Source organism: Gobio gobio (assembly GCF_949357685.1).
Source record: "Gobio gobio genome assembly, chromosome: 1".
In the NCBI taxonomy this organism is placed as follows: Eukaryota; Metazoa; Chordata; class Actinopteri; order Cypriniformes; family Gobionidae; genus Gobio; species Gobio gobio.
In genome coordinates, this window is record NC_137097.1 from 57,178,971 (window position 1) to 57,196,445 (window position 17,475).

The 17,475-nt window shown below is 44.0% G+C and overlaps 1 protein-coding gene across 1 annotated transcript in view; it reads right to left on the reverse strand.

Moving 5' to 3' along the window:
• Nucleotides 1-5,331, reverse strand: part of srcin1a (SRC kinase signaling inhibitor 1a) — a gene marked incomplete at both ends in the record, with an annotated part of 131,162 nt that extends 125,831 nt beyond the window's left edge. Inside the window, one exon of the mRNA XM_079828709.1 lies at nucleotides 5,310-5,331. Within this exon, the coding sequence (XP_079684835.1) occupies nucleotides 5,310-5,331 (22 nt within the window). The remainder of the gene's footprint in view (nucleotides 1-5,309) is intronic.
• Nucleotides 5,332-17,475: the final 12,144 nt, after the last annotated feature.

A 17,475-nucleotide genomic window follows, 5' to 3' on the forward strand; every position in this document is an offset into this window, starting at 1 on the left:
ATGGAGTTTCTAATTACACCAAGTGCAAATAACGTGCCTTGTTGGCAAGTGCTATTCGCACTAGCTCCGTCTAACAATGCCTGTTTGGGAAAAACAAGAGTAAAAAAAAAAGGTGTATTTCAACGTTTTCAGTGGCGTAGTCAGTAAAGCAGAAGGCTTAAAGATCTAGGTTTTGACGCGATCGACCCGGGTTCAAATCCGCCTTTTGCAGAACTGGCTCTTATCTCTTTTCCCATCACATATCACATAGGAAAGGCATTTACTTTCAATACAAATTAAGAACATGTTCTAAAAATGGAAATAGAGTGCCTAACGAAATGTTTAATAATAATAAAAGTATTTATTGGGTAGGGTTAGGGATAGGTGTAGGGAGGGCTTTTATTGACCCATTAAGGCAGCATCTATTTAATCATTTCAATAAATATAATCATTTACACTCTTACAATTAGTATTGCATCCTGTTTATGTACAACAATACTGAGGTGCAAATAGTATGTATCTGTCAAAATAAAGTATACATAGCATCTAATTACTATATTAGCAAATAACTACTTTTACAAGGTGTAAATAGAATATATCACTATTTTTCCTTAGCATGCTATTTCACTAAGTAAATAGCATCTACACATAGTGTAAATATCATCTATCGCTAAGAAAATGTTATTTTCACTTGGTGTAAATAGAATCTAGTTGCTATTTACATGGTGTAAATAGCATCTATCATTCACTAGGATTGTTTTTACTGTATTTTTCAAACAAATGCAGCCTTGGTGAGCATAAGAGACTTCTTGCAAAAAAATAATAAATCTTACTGACCTCAAACTTTTCAATAGTAGCATACACTTAGTTATTTTATAATGAATAACACACAAGTTGGGTTTTGCACAGCACTGCACTGACCAGTTAACCTTTGCGTAGTTTAGTCACTCTGAAAAAACATCATTCTGACACTCTAGAAATGGAGGTTTAGTAACTCCCCGTTATCATTCCGTCATCTACATAAATGACCACTTCTCTTCTCTCGTTTGAGACTGTAAGTGTTGTGCTATATGATAGAAGCCTCTTTCTCTATAGAGCCTCTTTCTCAAACCACGCTACACTAATTCAAAATCCATACAGCTAAGAAATGACGTGAAGAAGTGGCATAATGTAAATCCTTTCTCAATCCATGGCTTTATATTCCGACAGCAATATCATTGAAGGGTTGTTCTCTCCAAATACACACAATGAATAATATTCAAAGCACCACCAGTACCTATTACAGGTCCTCGGGTTATAGTCGCGCAGCAACAGAATACAGCTGTCAGTCCTGTTTGAAGTGCTAATGCTCAGCTCATAGACATTTCACTACATAACCACATTTATAACCAAAGTCACACACACAACCTTACATTTTCAGCAGTCATGACCAAATTTTGAGAACAAGTTAGACGTGCTTTGTGGATTATATTTTGGCGGTCAATAAATAATTAGGGAATATGGATGTCTTTTAGTTCATAAAGTGTGTGGTTGTAGAAAGAGTGAAAACTCGTTAACTTTTTGAATGAAATGGTTAAGGGAAAAAAATCTTCTTCGTTTCAGTGATATATTAGATCATTGCACTTTTTCCCCATTCTGACCTTTAATGAAGAAAATGTTGGACTTAATATGTGATATTCTTAAAAAGAGTCTTAAAAAAAGAACCATAACAAGATGGTTTCCTGCTTAATGATACAGAGGGTAGGAATTTAATCATCATGGATCAGAAAAAGGGCTCATTTGAGCAGGGTCTGATTCACACTTTTACTCTACTGCCAAACTGTGCTCAACCAATTGGTTGAGAAAACAGATGCAGAGAGTTTCTTACCTTATACCTGGGAAGTCCAACTGTTTAGAGTTGAGAATAAAATATCAAGCTGTTAAAGAATATTATGTTTTATCCTTTTTTTGTCATTATGGTTGTTTACGGCATTGCACATGAGTTAGAATTTCTGCTTCATGGACACTTGAGAGTTTGTCAATTCCAAACACTGTCTGTATGAATGCATTCATTGTGAAAAGCAGACAACATGTTTTACAATGCCGCACACAAACTGTCATAAAAGGCTAATCCTCTGTGAAGTAAATCACTGTATTTTGAATAACCTCTTGAGTATAATGACACGTCCCTCTGAATAGCTGTTTGGCGGAACTGTAAAATGTCATTTGTAACCATTCCTCTGCCTGTCATTCACCCCCCAAAAACATTTTCTGTGCAGACACTTAAATCAGACCCAAGTCACCTAAGCACTCGAACAAAGAGAAGGGAGGCAAAATCGGGGTGGTGTCGGGGCGGCTACACTAGTTCACAAGGGTAAGTGAAGACGCTTGTGTCGGTGCATTCAGTCAGGTTATAAACACTTCAGGGATTATACGTTTCAAAAGTAACGCATAGTATATGTATATCCTTAGATCCTTTTATACATGCCTGGATAGAGATTCTACAATATTTACATTGGGAAACAGTTCCAAGCACAATATTGTAGTATCTATAATAGCTAACCATCATGCATACACACAGTGACACACTCACCATGAGAATGAAACTAGATCTACTACACAAGATATCCTAAAGTCTTCGAGTTTCATCCAGGAACTCTTTCTCCTTCATCTATCTATCCCTTCCTTTCATCCTAGTAGTGCTTTCATCCCCCTCTTTTCTTTCATCTCCACTTTATGCTTTCGTTACGCCCACCTGTCTTTCTTGACACCTACTTTTCCTTTTCATTCCTAAGAGCAATGCTCTTACATTCTACGTCCTCCACACCTTCAAGGCTTCAACACCTCCACTTTCTGCACTCTTCAATCTCTATTTAGATTTCTTATCATTGCTTCTGCCATATTTTCCTGTGAAATGGGTAAATAAGAGGGGGTGAGAAAAGAAAAAAAAGAACATGGTAGCTGGTTTGTAGCTGGTCCATGCTGCTGGTCCGTAGCAAATTGTTTACTGATCCAAGCTGGCCATTAGCTTGCCCAAGCTGGTCAAAACTAGTGGTTATATGATTGTTAACTGGTCCAAGTTGGTCATTAACAGGTCAAAGCTAGTCATTAGCTAATCAACAGCACATTTTTGACCATATTAAATAGGTAAAGTATCTGCTGGTAACCGGTTTGTTACTGGTATAAAATGGTCAAACACAGTGGTTCTCAACCAGGGGGGACGGTTAAATTAAAAATGTGTTATTTAAAATAAAAGCAAAAACAACTTTAAACTTTAAAATAATCAAGAAATGTCTTATTTCACCCCTCAACAGTTCCTTTTTTCTTTGAACAATCAAAATCTTGGATATGTAGTAGTACTGGTAGCCCAATTATAAAAGTGAGATTTCTAAACCTGGAAAAGTTATGTAAATAAATAAAATTGTATAACTCCATTGCCATTTTTATATAATGAATATACATTATTCTAGTTATGCAAAGGTTTAAAAAAATGTATAGAGTAGAAATTGTGAGTAAAAACTACTTTTAAAAGGCCCTTTTTCTTAATCCGAATGGCTGTAAAAGTCATAGGACCTTCGAAAATTGTTGATGACAACACGGGCCCTTAAAATAAGGTTGAGAACCACTGCCTAACAGCTTGTGACCTGCTAAAAAACAGCTACATTTTGGAGACTAGGGAAAAGAAGGAAAGGAAGGAGATAAAATGCTAGATGCTCTCAGACTTTTGTTCGCCTGTTCTTCGGATTATCTGTTGTGTAGTTCATGTAATGAAGCATCAGTGTTCTCCATCCTCTGCAATTCCTTCTTTTTTAGGCATATCGGCCCTCCCTTTCGTGCTAACCAAAGCTGGTCTGTCCCAAGAGAGTGTGGGTATGCCTTCAGCAGCCACTCTCCTCCTTTCTTATTCTCTGCCTACTGCCTGCCTTCCTCAGTCTCACTTCAAGCAAGCCTTTCCCTAGTTCCAATCCATCTCTCATCTGCTCTGTATATGCGTTTTTCTCTGCTGAAGAATTGTCTTGTCTTTTCTTGTAGCATTTCTGTCTCAGGCCTCATAAGAAATCTTTTCTATCATTCTTGTGATGGCTTATTTCTTCTCCCAGCAGACTTCAGGGACAAATGCCTCTAAGCTCTTGTTTGTCCATCTCTCTTCCAGTGACTTTTTCTATCTTTTTTTCTGCCTCCATTTTGCAGCCTCCTTTCTGGAGAAGTGACTTTGAAACTGAGAGATACAAGACAAAGGAGGAATCTAAAACTAGATTTTTTTTAGTACTTATGAGTGCTTACCCAGGCAAAACTCACCACCACGATGCTATACACTGATGTGGGTGGTTGCCAGGGTGTCGCTATATGGTTGATAGGGTGTTATGGGCGGCTGCTTAGTGACCCAATTCATAAGAGGCCTTCAAGGGATAGTTCACACAAAAAATGAGAATACTATCATAATCTACTCATCCTCGTGAACACAAAAGCAAATATTTTGAAGAAAACTATGAAGACAATGAAAATCAATGGGGTTCCAACAATGTTGTTTTGTACTCTCACTGTATGTGCACAAACAATTTAAAATTGTGTTCCACAGAAGAAAGCTAGTCATACAGGCATGGAACAGCATAAGGGTGAATTTTCATTTTGGGTAAAACATCCCTTTAAATGCATCTGAATATGTTTTTGATTGTTTTTATAGTCCAAAAGTTAATCCAGATGCCGGTAGTAATAGCAACTTCTAATCAACAAGCAACATTATTTGAGGTTCACAGCACAAACAATGCACGACAAGTTGCTCAGCAAAGTTTAATCCTCAGGGTTTAAGTAGTAATTGCCTTCAGAATGACCACAAAATTCTCTCTCGCCACATTCTCACACACTCACTCCAGGTATAATGGGTGTGATCCTTCCAACTGTTATTCCTACACGGGCACTGCTAAGATGCAAAACCACAAATATACACACTCACTCACACACATACGCACACATTCATGCATTAAGCAAAAACATCATTAGCAGATGGTTGTTTTCTCCCTCTCCCTCTTTCCCATCCTTCGGTTTCTCCAGGCATGGATCCCTCAATTCATCTCTGAGCTTCCACACCCACTGAGCCAGCCTTATCACTCCCATTCCTGGATGCCCTGCTCACCAGCAGAGCCTTTGGATCCCACAGACACAGAGCAATCGGCATGAACCACCAAAGGGTCACTATGCACACAAACACATATACACACACCCTTCAACCCCACCTTGCCCCACCCCCTCACCAAAAGCAAAAGGAGGGGAAAAAAATGAGGAAAACGACAAACACGGCAAACAATAAAATACCTGCTACATAAGAATAGATGAAGATAAGGTAGACATACCTTGGGATGGTGCATTTCCCATAATGCCTTCACCACGCTCCGCTGCCTGCAAGAGAGAGCCACCAGCCTGCTTCCTGATCCACCCTCCTGGTCCTCCTCCTCTCTTGTCTTCACTCCGTGTCGTTAACCTCTCCCGGAGCTGGCCGCGCTTCTATTCGCTCCTTTTCTCCTTCCGTCCCTGCCTTCCTTTGTCTTGCTCTCTCGCTCTTGTCCTCTGTTCCTCTCCCTCTCTCTCTCTCGGCGCGCGAGATGGGCTCGTTCTCTCCAGCTGGTTCTCGCAGGCAGCAGCGCCGTATGCGTGTGAGGCGATGTGTGTGTGTGCGTGCGAGTCAGGGAGAACGAGCGTGTGCGGTCGTGTGTGCATGTGTGTACGTCCTTGCTCGGCGCTGTGCAATTGAGCTGGCTTACGAGTGTTGGAGAAGCTGCAAAGAGCTTTACTAAAAACACAGCTTGTACTAAGCAAAAAAACAACAAAAAAAACAAAACAGTCAGTGATAGATTAGCATGGTTTTGTTGTTCTCCTCTTGCTCTCTCTCTCTTAAAGGTACAGTTCTTAACTGCAGTGATTGTGCTAATCTCTTTTCTCTTTCTCGGTCTCCGCAGACTCCTTTGTGGAGGAATATTGGGAGCTCTAGGGATCGGAGCTCTCCGTGGTGCTAAAAGTCACGGGAAGGGCCCTAGAGAGTGATGTTGATGCTGAGGCTAGGCTGGGGGAAGGAGGGAGGAGGGAGGGAGGGAAAGCCATGGAGGTCCCTCCACATACTCAGAGAAAACACCAGGAGGGTAAGGTGACCAAATTTAACATGAAAATAAATGTAGGAAGAACTTAAAGGGATAGCATCCCTGTAAATTAATTAAGATAATGACAGTATATGCATAAGGAAACACATTGTGAAAACAGTGATAACAGAGCCTGGCATATAAGTGTCAAGGAAGTGTTGCATGATTGCGATGAAACATGGCGAGGTTGCCATGACAGCAGCATGTCCTTCTGCATGGGAAGGGGAGGGTTTTTTTGCCCAAGTTAGCAGATGAAGCTGATGAAGGACAGGACTGTGTGTCCATTAGGTGCAACACACACAAAAATCCTTCTCTCGTACCCATGCACAAAAACCAAGATATACAATAATGACGTTAATAAACGGTCACACTCGCACTCTTTAAAATCAGCTGTTTACCTCTGATCATAGACCACAAGTCAAGCCACCTTCTCTAACATAATGACCATGAAAATCTTCAAGGTCTTCCAAAAGGTCACATTACAATTTCAAGAAGTATGAATGCAAAATAGCCAAACAGTGTGACACAATCACAGCCAGTTCCTGGTTTGACCATGTACCATGATGTTTTGTCTTAGCATGTGCTTACGTGTCCTCTGCATGATTCTTCATGTATTTCCACCATCTGTTTCATGTCTTTACTCCTGTAGAGCATGATGTCACGTTTACACTGTGTCCTCTAAAGGCGCCATGATGTGACAAGCGATGAAAGCTCTGAGCATTTGCCCTAACTATCTGCAACTGTGACAGGACATTTTGTTGATCAATTGGTTTCTATTTTTGCAGTGTCGGGTAGCCCAATCTATAGTGAAATCTCATTGGTCAAAATTTTCTCTTGGCATAGCTGCACAGTAAACATCAAATATGCATAATATTAGGGTTGCATAACTATATATTGACAGTCATATTAAAGGTTATACTAAAGTTCTGTTCATACTAAGTCGTACTTAGTCAAACTAAGAACATGATATGAATCTGAGATCACATTAATGATAACACCACTGATAGTGATGGGGTGTAACAATACATCGATATGCTTCGATACATCGTTCAAATGACTAACGATACGATGTATTGATGCAATGTGTAAAACAAATGATACCTATATTATTGCATGGGGTAAAGGGTAAGACGCAATAAATAAAAGAAAATAACTAAAGGCTTCTATCAAGCAGTCAGACCAAAAGCACCAGGGAGAAAACAATAACTAAGAAGATACATTTCTAGATAGATAGCAGAAGGAAGTAACAATAAAATAGTAGAATTCGTTAAAAGGCCTAAACAAAATAAAGTGGTATGATTCGTTGAACAAAAAAAACAAAACAAAAAAAATCAATAAAGTGGTATTTTTCATCAGATAGACTCAATGCCCAAAATACCAAACAAAACCAATCTAACAAAATTAAACAGCATACAGCCACATAACTAACCTAAAAAAATTACAATTAACCACCAAACTACTCTAAACAAAACACAGAATAAACAGGTTTCAAATAAAAAGGCAGGTCTCTCCTACATTACTAAAACATTCTAAACAAGTCAAACTTATTCTGTGCAGCGGAAAAGGCGTTTTAAAAGGACCGCCAGCTGAGCGTCCAATAACCACTAACAGACAAAATCAATTGGAAAAACAGTGGTGGTTAAATAACTCAAAAGACACAGAAAACAAAAGAGGAGACATGGAAGCAGTTAAAGGGATAGTTCACCCAAAAATTAAAATTAGCCCATGATTTACTCACCCTCAAGTCATCCTTGGTGTATATGACATTCTTCTTTCAGACAAATACAATCGGAGTTATATTAAAAAAATGTTCTGGCTCTTCCAAGCTTTATAATGGCAGTGAATGGCTGTTCCCTTTCGTTCAGTCACTACGACGTACGTTAGTGACTAACGAATGGGGGTTTCGCTTAGAAGCCAATCATCTTCGAGTATTCAACAGCGCCCAATGGCAGTGCCAATGCCATGGGCATGCGGAATTTGCATGCGTAACTCCGCCCCACCTCGTGGGTATATAAGGAAGTACGCTGGCAACATCGCATTATGTTTCTGCTTTGGAGCCAAGAGGATCTCTTCACTCCTTCAAGCCTGATCTGAGTCTTCGACAGCTTTTCGAGACGAACAGCTTTCCAGAGGCGTTGGTGTTACGGCGCGTTCCAGTGATCATCATACTGCCTGCCTGCTGATCTGCGCAGTGGTCCGCTAGACAGCTGGTGTGTGGTCCCTGGGCGCTTCGGCGTTCTCTGCGAAGCTTCCTCTCCTAAAAGAGCTTACACGTGACGCGTCCTTTTCAGGATGTCTCGTCCGTGTACTTCTGGGTGTGGCCGGTCGTTATCTCCCTCTGATGGGCACAAACACTGCCTGGTATGTTTGGGCTTTCAACATGCCCAGGCAGCGTTTGTGGATGAGTCATGTTCCCACTGCGGGAACATGACCATCGCGGTGTTGCAGTCAAGACTCCATGACCTTCGTACTGAAATGAGAGTCCCCTCTACCACACCCCGATCTACTGAGTCCCAGAGGCCCAGTACTTCGGCTGGTGGTCAGGGTGACCTGACGGTTACGGTGTGGAACAAAGCCCCGACGCTCATGCCTCGGGCCACACCCCCGTCTTGCACACTGCAACCCGCGAGTGTTCAGACGCAGATCGCGGGGCCGGCTCCTGCCCCCCCGCGCATCTCGTTTGGCGCTCTGGAGGAAGATGCGATGTCGGTCACCGCATCACAAGGTGGGCTCGAGTCCTCCGAGGATGATGACTCGGCTGTGCTGCCGCGAGCTTAGGGATAGAGTGGAACCCTCCGCCCTGTCCCGAACGCTCAAGGCTCGACGATTGGTTTTTGGGAGCGCGCGCTGACAACCGTCAGTCCCCGCCCCCAATACCTTTCTTTCCCGAGCTTCATGAGGAACTCGTGACGGGTCCCGCCACTCGCATCCCACTCTGTCGCCAGCCTCCTGGCAGAGCAGACCCCAGTGGAACGTGCGTCCTTCCCTGGTCTCCTCTGTCAGGACGCAGCTGTCAACCGTGCCCCCGCACCGGGACGCCCCACAGCCTCCCATGTCCGGGCCGGTGACGCTGCATCGCTGCAAGCCCACACCGGGTACGTCTGTACTCCGTATGACCCCGCTGGTGCAGTTTCTGGATGTCTGGCTTCAGCTTCCAGGGCTGTCCCGCTGGGTCGCGCGGACCGTCAGGCGCGGCTACATGATTCAGTTCGCGCAGGTTCCTCCCTGCTTCCGGGGAGTCCGTTCCACCATGATCGGGGCCAACGCCCCCGTCATGCGAGCGGAGATTGCCACCCTACTGGCGAAGGGTGCGATCGAACCTGTCCCTCCAGCCGAGATGAATTACGGGTTTTACAGCCCGTACTTCATTGTACCCAAAAAGACCGGTGGGCTACGGCCAATCCTGGACCTGCGCGTCTTGAACCGTTACCTTCACCGGTTTCCGTTCAAGATGTTGACAGCGAAACGCCTTTTCGAATGCGTTCGTCCACACGATTGGTTTGCAGCGATCGACCTGAAGGACGCCTACTTCCATGTCTCCATTCTACCTTGACACAGACCGTTCCTACGGTTTGCTTTCGAGGGGCGGGCATATCAGTACGCAGTTCTACCATTCGGGCTATCTCTGTCCCCTCGCGTCTTTACGAAGATTGCCGAGGCAGCCCTTGCGCCCCTTCGGCAGCACGGGGTTCGCATCCTGAATTACCTCGACGACTGGCTCATACTGGGTCACTCTCGAGAGCAGGTTTGCGGACACAGAGATTTGGTGCTCCATCACCTAGCCCGTCTGGGCCTTCGGGTCAACTGGGAGAAGAGCAAACTTTGCCCCGCGCAGAGGATCTCTTTTCTCGGTATGGATATCGACTCGGTCGCCATGTGCGCGCAGCTTTCGCAGTCTCTGCTGACTTCCCTTCGTCAAATCGAGGGCAAGAGTGCGGTTCCACTGAAACTGTTTCAGAGGCTCCTGGGGCATATGGCATCTGCAGCCGCGGTAACGCCGCTCGGATTGCTTCATATGAGACCGCTTCAGCACTGGCTACGCGATCGAGTCCCGAGATGGGCATGGCGGTCTGGTGACTCGGGCCTGCTTACAGACACTCACCCCGTGGTCGAACCTCAGCTTTCTACGGACCGGAGTGTCCTTAGAACGAGTTTCCAGGCATGTTGTTGTGACAACAGATGCATCATCCACGGGCTGGGGTGCCATGTGCAATGGACAAGCAGCCGCGGGCTCCTGGACAGGACCCCAGCGCCTTCTGCATGTCAATTGCCTCGAGTTACTGGCAGTACGGTTCGCCCTGCACCGCTTCCGAGCGTTGCTGAGGGGTCAACATGTACTAGTCAGGACAGACAACACGGCCGTAGTAGCGTACATCAACCACCAGGGCGGTCTACGCTCCCACCGTATGTCTCAACTCGCCCGCCATCTCGTTTTGTGGAGTCAGAAGCGCCTGAGGTCCCTTTGTGCTGTCCACATCCCGGGAGACCTGAACCGTGCAGCCGACGAGCTCTCACGGATTCAGCCTCTCCCCGGAGAGTGGAGACTCCACCCCCAGACGGTCCAGCTGATATGGGAACGGTTCGGCGACGCACAGGTAGATCTGTTTGCCTCCCAGGACTCTTCCCATTGCTCCCTGTATTATTCCCTGACCAAGGGCACCCTTGGCACGGATGCACTGGCGCACAGCTGGCCGCCAGGGCTACGCAAGTATGCGTTTCCCCCAGTGAGCCTTCTTGCACGGGTACTGTGCAAGATCAGGGAGGACAAGGAGCAGGTCATGTTGGTCGCCCCGTATTGGCACGGCCAGACCTGGTTCCCAGAACTTTTACTCCTTGCGACAGCCCCTCCCTGGCCTATTCCTCTGAGACCGGACCTCCTCACTCAGAGACGGGGCACCTTTTGGCACCCGCGTCCAGCGCTCTGGAAGCTCCACGTGTGGCTTCTGGACGGGACGCGGCAGGTTTGAGTAGCCTTCCACCTGCGGTGGTCGCTACCATCACTTCCGCTAGAGCTGAGTCTACGCGACGTCTCTATGCGTTGAAGTGGAACCTCTTCGTCACATGGTGTTCTTCCCGCCAAGAAGACCCCTGGAAATGCCCGATCGGGTCCGTGCTATCGTTTCTCCAGGAGGGGGTGGAGCGAAGGCTGTCTCCCTCCACCCTTAAAGTGTATGTGGCCGCAATATCTGCCTACCACGATCTCCTGGGAGACAAAAAGGTAAGTCAGCACGACCTGATCATCAGGTTCCTGAGGGGGGCGAGGAGACTGAATCCTCCTCGCTCTCCTCTCGTTCCCTCTTGGGACCTCTCATTAGTCTTAAGTGCTCTGCAGAGGCCTCCCTTTGAGCCTTTGCGGTCGGCTGAGATTAAGTTCTTGTCTATGAAGACGGCTCTGCTGACCGCATTGGCCTCGCTTAAGAGGGTCGGGGACCTGCAAGCATTTTCGGTTGACGAAGCGTGCCTTGAGTTCGGGCCGGCTAACTCTCACGTGATCCTGAGACCCCGGCCCGGATATGTGCCCAAGGTTCCTACCACTCCGTTCCGAGATCAGGTGGTGAACCTGCAAGCGCTGCCTTTGGAGGAGGCAGACCCAGCCTTGGCATTGCTCTGTCCAGTACGCGCTCTCCGCGCTTACGTAGACATGACGCAGTGTTTCAGGACCTCAGACCAGCTCTTTGTCTGTTATGGTGGAGAGCGGAAGGGAAGTGCTCTCTCAAAGCAGAGGTTGTCTCACTGGAAAGTGGACACCATTGTTTTGGCTTACCAGCAGCAAGGTCGACCATGTCCCCTTGGTGTGAGGGCACACTCCACCCGGAGTGTGGCCTCCTCTTGGGCTCTAGCGCATGGCGCCTCGCTAACAGACATCTGCAGAGCTGCAGGCTGGGCGACACCCAACACATTCGCCAGATTCTACAATCTCCGAGTGGAGCCAGTGTCCGACTATGTACTCGCCCCTACGGGTGGCCGGTAATGGGCCAGGCTCAGGTGTCTTCGCTTGCTCGCCATTCCACTCCAAGGACTGGATACGTGCGATATTTTCCCTCAGGTGAGCTCCCCGAGAGCCCTGAGCTCCTCCAGCACTGCTTACGCCGACATCAGTTCAGTCTGCCCTTTCGAGCCCAGACCCTCATGTCCGGCCAGGTGCTCCGTGTGCATGGTTCCCCTCCGGCGACCCCCACACGAGTATTTCCACGGTAAGCCTCCTCAGCGAGCAGGTGTCTTTCCCTTGGCAAGTCCCTGCCACCCCTAGGGTTAAAAATCCACTTTCGGCTGGTACCCTAGAGATCTTCCATATGCAGCCCTCAGCGGGTCATATGTGTATTCTCTAAGTCCTCCCCACGGGTAGGCATCTTGGCATTCCCTCACTGGGATATGCTTCCCAGTGTACCTTGGTAATCCTGTGATAAGTGGGAGTCCTTCGTCCGTACTAGTCTTACGACAGGGTACTCACACTTACGCAGGGCACTGGATGACAGCTGAGTGGCGTTGTTGTATTGGAACCCCCATTCGTTAGTTACTAACGTACGCCGTAGTGACTGAACGAAAGGGAACGTCTCGGTTACGTATGTAACCCTCGTTCCCTGAGGAGGGAACGGAGACGTACGTTTCCTTTGCCACGTCAGCTGTGCTGCCTGGAACGCGGAGTTCAGTCTTGGCTCCTGCAGCAGTAACATAATGCGATGTTGCCAGCGTACTTCCTTATATACCCACGAGGTGGGGCGGAGTTACGCATGCAAATTCCGCATGCCCATGGCATTGGCACTGCCATTGGGCGCTGTTGAATACTCGAAGATGATTGGCTTCTAAGCGAAACCCCCATTCGTTAGTCACTAACGTACGTCTCCGTTCCCTCCTCAGGGAACGAGGGTTACATACGTAACCGAGACGTTTCTGTTTTGAAGTCCATAAAAGTGCATTTATCCATCATAAAAGTGCTCCATACGGCTCCGGGGGGTTTATAAATGCCTTCTGAAGTGAAGAAAAGCGTTATTTAAGCGTAAATTTAAAACTTTATAAACTCAAATAACTAGCTATTTTATTTTTAAAAAAAGACACATACGCCTAGAGGGCGTAACATGGATACAGGCACTTTTATGGACTTCAAAACAGAACTACCCATTCACTTCCATTACAATGCTTAGATTAGCCAGGACATTTTTATTATAACCTCGATTGTATTTGTCTGAAAGAAGAATGTAATTTACACCTAGGATTACTTGAGGGTGAGTAAATCATGGGCATAATTTTCATTTCACATAACGTAACAATATATGTATTATAATATAATTAATATAATATAATATATACATACATAACATACACACAAACACACACACATACAAAATATTAGTGCTGTCAATCGTTTAAAAAAATTTAACTAATTAAAATAAAATGTTTTTCTGTAATTAATTGCGATTAAAAACATCAGAGTTTTTCATATTTAACGAGTTCTCTTTCCAATTTAAACATTTAAGCTCAAAAAGACGCAAAGGAGAACAAAACATTTAATTACGAATTTATATCTCGCAATTGCACGTTTATATCCAGCAATTCTGACTGATTAGATCTCGCAATTCTGAGAAAAAAGTCAGAACTGAAATAAAAAGTCGCAATTATATTTTAAATTATTTTATTCCATGGTGGAAACAAGCTTCCATACAAGATTCCAAGTGAACGTAAACAGTTGCAGTTGAGAAAAAAAACATGTGTATCAGTAGATCAGTGCATTCGGTCTTAAAGTTACCGCAGCCTAATATTTGTTTTATTTTATTAGCCTAATAAAATATGCTATTTAATTAATTTATTATACAACTTATAAACATATAACACATAAAAATTGTATTAGAATAAATAAATAAATAATTTTTCCTTAGTATTGTTGAATTGGATCATCAAAGGTCAGCAGCAAAGACATTGGTTAATAAAGTGAGATAAAGTGATATTAAATAAATACATTATATTCGTGTTATTTAACATATTTCATTATTGCAGTTATGCGTAATATTCTTAGTTTGCATTTCGCTGCAAATGCATGCTTACATCGAGTCTAGAGCAGTGTTTCCCAAACGGAGGTACGTGAGGTGACAGAGGGGGTAGAAAATGCTGAGTTTTGCTGTTTGTTTAATTCTACCCCAGCACTTACTAGCATGAACAAATAAAACAATATAATAATTAGGGCTTTGATTTTCCATATTTATTTCCGCTAACATTGAACATAAGATTAACATAAATCTAATTACTAGTCTTCTCCACTAGACTCACCCTATTATTTGCCTTGTGCGATGTTACAAAGGTGCGAGAGGCGCGTCTGTCATTCATTCATTAAATGGCGGCTTCCGGTGCATTGTCGATGTTTGTAATGCTGAGGTGAAATGCTACAAATCTGCGGAACAATTTGATAAGACATCACCCAGACGTTGCAACACCCCCACACCCGAGCACACAACCACTAAAAATAGATCACATACATGCGAAAATTTGCCTTGCTTTATGATCATTGCTTGCTTAAGCACGTACGTTAGCCATTATAGACATATTCAAATCAACTGAGTCAATAGACAGTGCAGGACCAATAATTCAAACCTAAGCTATTATATTATAAACAGATTTCTTCAAATAAAATTGTGTCCACATAAGTCAGCACGTTAAGGTATTGTTGTTCGTTACCACGGCAACTACTTGTGTCCAGGTATGAACGCGCTTCTCGTGTATGAAAAGTAACTGCACACATGACGGTCGTCAAAATAGCAAGAAAAGCTTGTTGTGTACAGAAATTTGCTGAAAATCAACCAACATTCTTTTTATGTTTTAGAATAAATATATCAAAATATCCATACAAACAAAATTGTATAAAATACTTCTCAGATACATTTTTTAGAATAAAGTCAAAATCTCAGATATATTTTTTAGAATAAAGTCAAAATTGTATTGTATTCAACATAATTGTATGCATTTGAAATATAGAGATGGGTTCTGTATGTACCCAAGTGTGCCTTAAATAAAAAGAGGATATGGAACTGGCTTAAAAATCAATGGGCAAGGGGTTTTTGGTCATATTAAAATCATAATTCATTCTAACTAAATAACGTGCTATGAATCTATAAAAGAGCACATTAATGATACATTGTTGACTCGTGGGTCAAAAATCCTTCGGATCATAACAAAAGGCAGAAGAAGAAACCTTGACATGATGTATGTGATGGTGAGTTGCGCATAAGGGTCTGTTTATGTGCATGTGTTTTTAAGGATGCTTCATAGAAAGGGGTAGTACGATTGACCGAGATGGCAAGGGAGCGAGAGAGAGAGTTCTTAATGATTTGTATCATTAATAATGTATGGCCAGGCAGACTCAGGGAACACGACTGCCTGCCTGCAGTCCATCTGGTAAATGACAGAAAAAAAGAAAGAATGACAGGATCCAACCTGCTGCTATACCTCTATTAAAAAAGAGGGAGATCACAGGAGATCTCAGGCAATGCGCCAGGTAGTTATGCATAGTTCAATATATCACTTGCAGGTCCAAGATCAGTTTAGCCAATAAACTTGTCGTCATGTTATAATGAGATGGGTCAGATCCGACTGCAAATTAAATCTCAGTCAGTGCGGTTTCTGTTTATGGTTCTTACAGAGCAAAAGGAAGGATGAGTCAGATGAGAAACGTACACTCATTAATATGCAGTACTGCACGCAATACAGTTGGACCACAGGGGTCTCGCACTCAAACACAAGTGGATGATTAAACACACTCACTCACACACACACACACACACACACACATCTTTAGTCACTGTAAACTAGCACATAGGCACTATGATGATGATGATGGAGATGATTATAATAGCCAAGTAATTCTCAAGGTCATCATTATCATGATGGAGAAAAGCGAGGGAGGAGAAAGAGAATCTAGACTAGGGAACAGACAGTGAGTGTGAGAAAGGGAGAAAACAATATGGATTTATCGGAAACAGCAGAGAGAAAACTGTGAAAGGGTCAGTTTAGTCCTTGAACCCCTACCAAGCTTGGACTCTGTTCTCTGCTGGTTTTGCCTTTTTGTTGCAATGCAAAACAAGGGAGATATTGATGGGGTGGAAACAGCGCTCATCTAATTTGATGTAGAAGGACAAAGCATCAGACTCAGCAAAAACAGAGCTAACTTTTTAGGGTGTTTGTTACTGCTTGTACTTGTGTTTTCATTGCAAATCAATTGTTAGCAAACAGGATGTATAATATCATTCATAAATCAATTCAAAATAATATGCACACATGCAAACTTAGTGCTCTGCCAAAAAAGCAGATAAAGCAGTGTTCCTTTTTATTATTTATTTCAATTATAATTTATATGAAGAAGTAGATCTGATCTAGCCTGACAAGCCAGACCCACATCAAGATGTTGGGTCTGGGAACACACCATTGGCAGGGCTCAATCCAAGTGGCGGGATAAACGGTTGCCTTTCAAATTCCCTCTGCACGCAATAGGATAGCGCTATAACCAACCAGAGCAACAAAGAAGATGTAGCGGAGCTAGTTGATAGATTCAACTTTTGCTGTATCCGGTCGGCAAAACTCCTAACACATCTTCCTTTTTTAAAGGGTAACTAAACCCCAGCTCAGCACTTAACTCCACCCACTGGCAATATTTGAAAAATGCTGGAAAAGTGGGCAGAGCCCAGCGGAGACAGAGGAGATGAACCGAGGGCGGGACTTGGCAGAGGGCGTGCACCTGAGACCCGTAGTGACGGATTGATTGACTCGCGAGTCACAAAGATGGAGAATGACTGGAGTGACGCCAGTAGCTTTGCAACAGAGCGGTCATTCTCCTACCTTCACCTGAACTGGAGGAGGGTGAATTGTCTGTAGACACAGACCTGGAGCCTTATCAATGGCGTTAACTCCCGATGCCGACAGAATGAGACAACTGACCTAATCTATGAACAGTCAAATCCTTATACTGGACGCCGCTAAAAATAGATCAGATACATGCGATGTATTTTCATTCAAATTAACTGAATCAATAAGCAGCGCAGGACCAATGCCGACAAGTCGAGCCACGAACACTGTGCTAAGTGAGCTGGTCGATAGGAATTTTCGCAGCTTAGCACAGCATTCGTGGCTCGACTTGTCGAGACTGTTTTCCAAGATGGCTCCTGTCTGTGTACGCATAATGTTCTGTCTATATAAAGTATCTTCTTATTAAACTGTTTGTACACTTACAAAGTTCTCAAGGCTTCGTTTTGCATGTAGGGACCCTCATTATGCTACCGTGTTAGTGTGAGACTATTTTGAGCCTTGTTAATGGTATTAACTAGCGATTTCATTTTATTTACTCTATGCCCCGTAGACTAGCATTATAAGCTAATCTGTTTTTAGAGATAAAACTCTTTACATT